This window comes from Hemibagrus wyckioides, linkage group LG07, assembly GCF_019097595.1.
Source record: "Hemibagrus wyckioides isolate EC202008001 linkage group LG07, SWU_Hwy_1.0, whole genome shotgun sequence".
Lineage (NCBI taxonomy): Eukaryota > Metazoa > Chordata > Actinopteri > Siluriformes > Bagridae > Hemibagrus > Hemibagrus wyckioides.
The window spans coordinates 22,846,587-22,856,749 of record NC_080716.1 but is presented as its reverse complement, the minus strand read 5'-3'; the positions used below and the strand labels follow the sequence as shown (position 1 = coordinate 22,856,749).

Genomic DNA, 10,163 nt, shown 5'->3' with positions numbered 1-10,163 from the left:
GTCCAACCCCTATATATATATATATATATATATATATATATATATATATATATATATATATATATATATAAAACACAATTCTAGCTCAGTACCTCAATACATTTAGATCTCACACATTCACAAACAGTTTGTTAGCTGCTTATTGTCCCACAAAGCCCTAATGTCTGTCTGTTACCTTATGTCTCTCCCTTTTAGACTTTGGCTTAGCTAGTATTTTACCTAGTACAAGTTGACAGGTCTGTACCAACAGTGCATATAACATTTAAATCTATTGGAAAGCTAAATCCACTGCTAGCCCCTGACTGTCTGAAGGCTACAGGTTGTCAGGTCAGAACAATATCTCACAATGAAATGCTCATTTAAAATCAATTCCTTTATTGGTTGTACATAGAAGTTTAGCTTTGTAAAGATATAATTAAAAAGAATTAAACACACAAGACAATATTGAGTAGTCATAGAAAATTATTTACAGTCACACTCGCCAGTGTAACACAGATGAGGATAGTCTGGTTCCTCTCAAGTCTTCCTCCTCACATCATGTAAGGGAGTTTTTCATTGCCACAGTTGCCTTTGGATTGCTTATTAGGGATAAATATGAATTGTAATAAAAATTTATAAAATGTAATTTTTTTACTATAAACACCCATTGTTAAAAATGCTATACAAAAAGTTAAATGGAAACAAATTAAACATGCAATACCACTGTGAATTGTAACCCAAGGACTGTTCCTTCAAGGGAGTGTACACAAAAAACGAATACTCAAACTCATCACAAAAGATTGTTAATTAATACCAATAAACCAAGAACAAAATAAATGTAATCAAACCCTCCTCAAAAAAAAGATTAAAAAAAAAAAAGTCAGCCAACCCTCTATAAACCCTAATACAATACAATCCCAGCTTCTCCACACAGAGCAATCTAAAAGAAAAAAAGGAAAATTACATATAAAACACATCTTACTCAAAAAAAAATACTCCAAACCAAGTGTTAATTTCACTACAAACATAACCCTCATGCTTATAAATAGATCATATGTTTTAAAGTATCAGTATTGCATACAGACTACAAAGGTTGGCTAGCAATATGAGGCTGGGAAGTGATGTACAAACGGAGGGAAAAAAATAAAGAAAAATCATGAGGAAAAAAAAAAACTCCATTAGCCAGTTTAGTTCACAATAATCATTAAGTCTTAGTTGCACTGGAGGCCTACAGCACACACATGCAGGGACCGACTAGCTTAGGAAATGCAACAGAACAAACACAGAAGGAATGGCAATCAACTATAATACAAAAACACACAATTAACAAAACAATTAACAATATTTTAAAAAATAGAATACAATACTTAATTTTTAATCTCATTAAAATAATAAAAACAAAACACTTCCAAACACTATAAAATCCTCTACAATTACCTGCAAAACAGTCATCAATCCCAAACTACTTTCCGAAGGTATTCAGGATCAAAAGAGAATGGATGAGACCAAAGGCATACAATCCACAATGATTACGTCTGCATTAAGAAACATAATACCCTAATTTAGTGAAACAAGAGTTAGCAAAAAAACGGTTTTCACTCAGCCTACCTGCTCATCCAGACCATGTCTGTGCACAACCAAACACAGAGGTACTACCAGACAGCACAATGTTTGTTTCTGCATTAAAAACAGAATACCCTAATTTAATAAAACAAGGCTTTGTGAATGTGAAGCCAAACAATAGATATTCACTCAGTCTACCTGCTCACCCAGACCATGTCCATGCACAAACAAACAAGAAAGTGCTACCAAACAGCACGCTTCCACTAAAAAGATCAGGCCTATCACCTCCTTTCAAGTGCCTGCTTAAAACACCTACAAATTACCTACATGGCCACACCCTCTACTAATAGCCACCTCCCGGCTACTAAATGATTACATAAAGTTTGATTAAAACGAGAGTTCCTTAAACACAGCATTACAGCTGTCTTGTGTAAAATGGGAGACAAGGAGAGCTCTGTGTCCGAGTTTCCTGAACAGATGATGAGGTGAGAGATCTGGACAGACTGAAGGACTAAACCTCTGCTACATCACTCTCTTTATGAAGAGATGAAGCAAGAGCTAAATCTCAGTCACACTGAATGGCACTGTGGGTAAACCAGTCTAAATTAAATCAGAGAACTTGCAATGTTATTACAAAATTAATTTAGAGATGATTATTATATAAAGTATACGTGATATTAAGTACTATAAAACCCTTCAGGGTGGAATATTCCGTTAATAACAAAATCCACACTCCAAACAGGAAAAAAGGCGTGGCTCAAGAAAACGAAAGCGACAATAAGATGCATACCTGCCAGATAAAGGCTCTCTTTTAGAGTATTTTAGCGTTTTATATTTTTAGCGTTAATAACAAATAATTATTAAGTATTTTGAGTTTTTGATATTAGATCAATTGTGTAGTTCGTATAATGTTATTTAGCCTGTGAAACAGACTGAAAGGATAATGATCAGCTCACTTTCAGGAATGTTTTTGTGTGTGACTCTCCTGACTGTCTGCAACTTTATGGAATCTCAATCAGGTAACACACCTATTGTGTGTGTGTGTGTGTGTGTGTCTGTGTGTGTGACTCTCCTGACTGTGTACAACTATATGGAATCTCAATCAGGTAAAACACCTATTGTGTGTGTGTGTGTGTGTGTGTGTGTGTGACTCTCCTGACTGTGTACAGCTATATGGAATCTCAATCAGGTAAAACACCTATTGTGTGTGTGTGTGTGTGTGTGTGTGACTCTCCTGACTGTGTACAGCTATATGGAATCTCAATCAGGTAAAACACCTATTGTGTGTGTGTGTGTGTGTCTGTGTGAGTGACTCTCCTGACTGTCTACAACTTTATGGAATCTCAATCAGGTAACACACCTATTGAATTTTCTTCGTCTTGAATATGGGAACTATATTTTGTTGTTTAAAAAGTTGTAGTTTTAATGTAGTATCAGTAAATTTAGTTGAACTGTGTTAGAGGGAACTGAGGTAAGAAATGAAGGTAGTTGTAGTGTTGAAGGAAGTGCAACTACTTTGTAATACAGCATGTCCGTATGCACAACACAGCCAGCCGCTCTTTCTGAGAGCACGGTTAAACTAGCCGCACGAATATAGTAGTGGCGCGGCTTTTAGATACTTAACGGTAATAGCGATGGAAGAGAAACGTAAGCGTGCGCGTGTACAAGTGTGTACACCACAGAACAATAAATTAAAATAAACGATTTTTTTTAAGAAATGCGCGACAAAACTAATACTAAACAATTCATAGCATTTATGAGAATAAAGGCTTAACGTTTTAATAATCCATTGCATTTTAAAAATGGGGTACATAATGAAAATATAAAATGCAGTGGTGGGCCATCAGGGCCAGCAAGGCCTTCTCTGCTGGCCTAAACAGCAGGGATCTGAATCACTGAGTTGCATTTTAATATATTTAATATATTTTTCCATGAATGTGTATTAAATTATTACCAATAGTCTAGTCTCTACATTTCATCGCTTTTCTCTTGGTTGCGCTGCTTCCAGTAGTGTATATTTATGATAAAAGTATTTATCCATTCATATTTCAGCCAGTGTCTGACATCATGTGTTGCCAGGGTGAAAGAAATCTGCCTTAAGGCCTTCAATCAATAGTGCAGGCGCCCGGAGCTTAAAATAAGTGGCAATGAAATTGTTACATTAACCAATCAGATTTCGAGTTGGCGTCACTGGGGCCATCTAGCAGGCATACGATTACGTCAGCAATTTCCCGTCCTTTGATTGGATAGTTGGAGTAGTCAGAGGCAGCGAACCGCACATATACAGTGTTTCTATATTCACTGCGTCTCATTTCAGATGCTGCGTTGCAGTTTGCTGCATACGGCATCAAGAATGACTTTTTTGAGAAAAGTAACCATAATAAAATACACTATTCTTGTGAGGTGTGTAATACTGTAGACTAATTTCTTTTGTACTTTGCTATTTAACGGTTGATTAGTATCTATTGGCGTGGCTTCCAGGGGCGATTCTAGTATTTTCATTTAAGGGGGGCTCAGCCCCCAATGAGTGTATAATAATAATAAATAAAATAAAATAAAATAAAATAATGTTTTGACTAACAGGGTAGGATGGTAAACCTATTGCATTCCACTGTATTGCATAGATGTGTATAACATTTGAGTACTGAACAAGCCAAATACGAGTCTTCCTGATCAAACACACACACACACATACACACTTGTCCTCTGATCCTCGCTCTGCGACGCCGCGGTCTGCGGATTGAAGAACGCGCTGAAAGACGGGGAGGAGCCGAAGTCTGCCGCCATTTTCATATGGAATTTAAAGAGGACTGAGGCGATCACAAATTTGTGCATAGTTTATGGAGAATGATGGTATAGAGGTGGATTAATTCAGGAAGGACACCAGTTAAGGCCTAGGTGTGACATGCACAGCCCGCCACTGATAAAATGGAATAAGACAAATAAGTTATACTGTCATTTTTAAAAATCCATTATTAAATAGACCGTTCCTATTGTTAGTTGGTAAAACCATGTCAGATCATTTCAGCAGGACCTACTCTATGTTCACAATAAAGACCATACAATTTTACTGTAGATTTTTTTTTTAAATTTCCCTTCAAAATCACCATATCTGCCAATATAGTTGCGCTAACAGGCACTTTTTAATCCATTATAACATGGTTGGTCGTCAGGGCCAGCAAGGCCTTCTGATCTGAATCACTGATAAATGGAGTAGTCAGAGGCAGCGAACCGCACAAACAAAATAAAATATATATTTTTTAACTCACAATAGCTGACAGAGGAGAAGAAATCGATTTGGTTGCGGACATCCTTACAAACGCATTTACAGTGCAATACTGTAGCCTAATTTCTTTTATACTTTATTTAACTGTTGATTAGTATCTATTGCCATGGCATCATAATGATGGTATAGAAGTGGATTAAATTCAGGAAGGACACCAGTGAAGGCTTAGGTGTGAAATGCACGGCCCACCACTGTATTATAAAATAGACATTTCAAAGTTTTAGTTGATAAAATCATCTCAGATCACTTCAGCAGGACCTACTCTATGCAGATCATACAATTTTACTGTGGAAATATTTTTTAATTTCCCTTCAAAATCACAGTATCTGCCAATATAATTGCTCCAGGAGCCACTTTTTAATCCATTATAAAATAGATATTTCAAAGTTCTAGTTGATAAATACAGATTGAAGGCGACAAGTGCAAGCAGTGGTACCACAGGATATGCATTCAAATGCAGAGACATATACATGTGCAAAAAAGAAATTTGGAAATGTGTTCTCTTTTCTTAAATCCTTTTTACATATTTAAATATTTGTGTGTGAGGGAGTATAAACTTCAAAGAATAAAAAAAATGTATAAAAGAATATGATGGGCTTGGATTATTCTAAAATTGTGAATGCTTATAACTCAAAATTACTGATCACTTGAATTACAGTGAACTAAAAAACTACAGAAACTGCTGACTATGCAGCCAAGAATGAAACATGCAATATGGAATGGAAGAAGAAATATCAGAAAGAAGTGATTTATGAACTGATTGTTTTATCGACTAACAGTTTGTACTTGGCTCAACTATATTGACAGATATGGTGAATTTGATTATGAATTAAAAACCAATTCCGCAGTAAAATTGTATGATCTTTATTGTGAACATAGAGTAGGTTCTGCTGAAATGATCTGATGTGTATTCATAAACTTAAACTTTAAAATGTCTATTTTATAATGGATTAAAAAGTGGCTCCTGGAGCAATTATATTGGCAGATATGGTGAATTTGATTATGAATTAAAAAGAAATTCCACAGTAAAATTGTATGATCTTTATTGTGAGCATAGAGTAGGTCCTGCTGAAGTGACCAGAGATGGTTTTATCAACTAGAACTTTGAAATATCTATTTTATAATGGATTAATTAAGTGGCTCCTGGAGCAATTATATTGGCAGATATTGTGATCTTGAAGGGAAATTAAAATAACATTTCCACAGTAAAACTGTATGATCTTTATTGTGAACATAGAGAAGGTCCTGCTGAAGTGATCTGAGATGGTTTTATCAACTCAAACTTTGAATTGTCTATTTTATATTGGATAAAAAAGTGCCTGTTATCGCAGATATGGTGATTTTTAAGGGATTTTTTTTTAAATCTACAGTAAAATTGTATGATCTTTATTGTGAATTGTATGAATCTTTATTGTGAACATAGAGTAGGTCCTGCTGAAGTGATCTGATGTGTATTCATGAACTAACATTTTGAAATATCTAGTTTATAATGGATTAAAAAGTGCCACTTGGTGCAATTATATTGGCAGATAGGGTGACTTTGAAGAGGAATTATTTCATTATTTCCCAAAAAAATTTCACCTGCTTTTTGGATAAATTATATTACAGACATAGTGACATTTGAAGATGAATATCTTTGTAAGTCTACAGATAAATACATTTCTCTTTTTTTGGCTTAATACAATTTTGTGCCTCTTGAATATTATTTTCCCCATTCTTAAAATGAAAAGGGTTATAAAAATCTTTAGCCTTCATCCTGTGTGAATTGTTATTTATACTGTGAATTGTTTTGTATTAATTTTGTTACGTATTCATTTTATACAATATTTTTGTAGTACGTTCTTTGGCTGTGGTGTAGGGGCTCGCGCACGCTCACGTTTCTTTCATCGCTATTACCGTTAAGTATCTAAAAGCCGCGCCCCTACTATATACGTGCGGCTAGTTCAACCGTGCTTTTAGAAAGAGCGGCTGGCTTAACCGCAGTGGCAAACGTTACGTGTTAAAGGAGAGCAAAAGCACGGTGTAATGTTTCAGACTAAAGTCCTTCATTAGCAATGTAAGTGCTTCTGAAACTGTAGTCAAACCACAGATACAATAATTCCTGCAGAATGTTGCAGTACATCAAGACAAAAACCAAACGCCACAAAACAGCTTCTTTCCTGCAACTGGCCTCCAGACACACTATGGTCTTTTAACTACCTCCTTGGACATGAATGACAATGTGACAATGTATAACCCTATTTTGCTGTTTTTATAATGCATTACATTAACCCACAACCCAGACTGCTATATTGCATTTGCACCTTCTTACCTTCCTACCTGAAACTGTGAGCATTTCACTAGTCCACATTTTGCACATCCTACACTAATGGACAGTTAATGTTTCATGACCACTGCATGTAGTATTTGCAGTTTAGCGTGTACACTGTTTAACTTATGCATGTTCTGTTCTGTTATACATGTGTCCTTCTTTTTTATTTCCTTAGATTTTTTATGTGTATTTTCATAAGTTATTTTTTTATATTTATATAAAGCTTCATATTGCTATGCACCAGTACGCTAAGATAAATGTACTTGGCAATAAAAGTGATTCTGATACACATAATTTATTGTGAGATTTTAACATATCCCTGCAGTGCAGGCAAGTTAATATACCTGCAAGTGAAGCATAAACTCAGCTCTTCTCTACTCAACTGTATATGGTGTAAAGCAAGCTGGACACTAAGTAAAAAGACTGGAAGTGTAGGGGTGAGTCATTAGAGTGGATTTGAGGATGTTCTCTCTGGATGTGTCAATTTCATCAAACCTTCACATCACTTCAGAACATTCAGATACCCAACAGAAAAGTAATATAAAATAAAACTGGTCCATCTGTCAACAGAAGAGGGTGTGATGTAATGTCCAGTGTGAACAACCTTGTTGTTGTTAATAATAAAGGGAACTATTACATTTTTTAAACTGTCATGAGTTGCCTGAACTAGCTACAATATATGTGGAGTTAGCATGACTACACAATAATCTTATACCTCCTTTCTTTTGCACATTTTATTTATTAGCTCATTTGTAACTACTTTACTTTAACCACACAGATAAACTCATTTTTAAAATTATTTTGTCACACAGCTTTGTGACATAAAATTGTATTTTGATGAGTGTTAAATAGCATTTCCTTCTTAAGTTGCCTCAGACAAAGCAGCAACTTTAGAGCAACATTATGCTACAATATTACATGGTAATTTGTTTTGACAATTTGTATAAAAAAAATTAATTTAGTGGTAGGAAACATGTTTTGATGGACATAAATTAAGTTTATATGTTGTACATGGGGCCTTATATGTCAGTATATATCAGTGTTTGTTGGTCGGTCCAGTGGTTGGTCCAGAATCCCCTCCTGTTGCTGTAGCTGGTGAAGATCAGGTTCTGCCCTGTTTCATCAAACCCGACACCAGTGCAGTGGACATGACAGTGGAGTGGAGAAGAGAAGATAAAGGGTCTTCATTAGTTCATGAATATAAGGATCGTGGAGAAAAAACTCCGGCTCAGTCCTACAGAGGTAGAACATCACTGTTTAAAGAGGAGCTTCGGAAAGGCAACGCTTCACTCAAACTCTCAGCTCTCCGAGTCTCTGATGAAGGAGAATATAAGTGTCTCATTTATGACGAATCCTGGTATGATGACATCACTTTTCATGTTATTGTTGAGGGTAAGATCCATTTCTGCACTGACGCTTTAAATGGTGAATGTTATACTTAACATTATTAAAGGTTTTTGCATCCATAAACCAATTTTAAAATACATAAAAATATGTATTTGTGTATTTGAGAGGGTTTTATAATGGTTCACTGACTGACAGTCTAATTCACAGGTTACCAAACCTGATCTGGATTTAGTGCAGGAAGTGCTGTTAATTAGCTGATTAGATGTGTTGGGATAAGAGGAAGCATGCAGGAGAGATCAGTATATAAATCATCTACAGTTATCTTCCTCAATTTCTTTATTCTGTCCATTTTATTATCTGACTATAGTATTGAGACCAGCATTTCATTGTTTCAATTTCGACAGAAAATATGCCCATTTTCCAATTTCAGGCAGTTTTCCAAGTGGCTATTCACTCAGCGGTCTTGTCACTGAAAATAATTAAAACATATTAGAAGAATAAGATATTTTGTAATAATTTTAGCAACAAATCTCTGAACTTTGTTTTCATACAAAGTAATTATTCAGTAGTTTTTAAATAGTATGTTTCAAAGTTCATGCTACTGCATGGTCTCACAGTCTATGGTCATTGTTATATAATAAATTTGTCTTAATTTATATTTCCATTTTATTTTTTTTAATAGTCTGTTCTATTGGGGTTAACAGTTTAATGTAATTACACTATACTTAAAATAATAATTTTTATTTAATGCCTGTAGCTCAGGGAAACCACCCAGTGATCAGGATGGAGAGTTATGATAACTCAGGAGGGATTAATCTAGTGTGTGAGTCCAGAGGCTGGAAACCTGAACCTGAGGTTCTGTGGCTGGACAGAGAAGGAGCCACTTTGCCTGCTGAAGATACACAGATACACAGAGACACTGAGGGCTTCAGTGTTAAACGCCGCATCACTGTTTATGATTCTAGCGACTCCAAAAGGTTTTATTGCAGACTCCTTCAAAAACATCACATGATGGAGACACACATTATTATTAATAGTAAGTGTCTACAAACAAAACTTTTAGATTTAAATTGTAACAATCTACTATAATCATTACTGCAGTGCTGTTGCTTTTTATGACATCTGTTGGTGATTAAACAAATTTCTAACTTAGAGATATTGTTTTCATTTCAGGTGAATTCTTTGGTGTTTGGAAGTGGGCTGTTGGCACTACTGCTGTAGTATGTCTTTTTGCTTTTGGACTGATAGTAATTGTGTTTGTTTGTATTTTTTTTGCCTGTTGTGTATAAAATTAGTGAGCATATCCCAATATTATTTTGATACAAATTAAAGTAAAAAAAAAATAAGAGTATAAAAAACTCTATATAAGTAAGTAAGTAAATAGTTAGCTGTGGAATAAACCAACTTTGGAATAAAATGATCAGTATTGCATTTTTTTTTTTTTTTTTGCAAAGAGTGGTATAAAGTTCCCCAACAGCAATGTGAAAGACTGGTGGAGAGCATGGAGCCAAAACGCGTGCAAATCGGGGTTATTCCACCAAATACTGATTTCTTAATGTTATTTAACCAAAGCATTAACACAATTTGTTTACAAATTATTTGCATTTTGTTTTATTTGAGTTATTAAAGCTCTGCAAATACTGCATGATCTTGGGTTATTTTGATGTGTTGTCATTT

The 10,163-nt window shown here is 35.0% G+C and overlaps 1 protein-coding gene across 1 annotated transcript; it reads left to right on the top strand.

Annotated features, from left to right (window-relative positions):
* The first annotated feature begins 2,422 nt into the window (after positions 1-2,422).
* Positions 2,423-9,786, top strand: LOC131355711 (butyrophilin subfamily 1 member A1-like). The gene is made up of 4 exons (XM_058394142.1): positions 2,423-2,561; positions 8,199-8,531; positions 9,244-9,522; positions 9,660-9,786. The coding sequence occupies exons 1-4, from the start codon at positions 2,486-2,488 to the stop codon at positions 9,773-9,775; spliced, it is 804 nt and encodes a 267-aa protein (XP_058250125.1). The 5' UTR covers positions 2,423-2,485; the 3' UTR covers positions 9,776-9,786.
* The last annotated feature ends 377 nt before the right edge of the window (positions 9,787-10,163 follow it).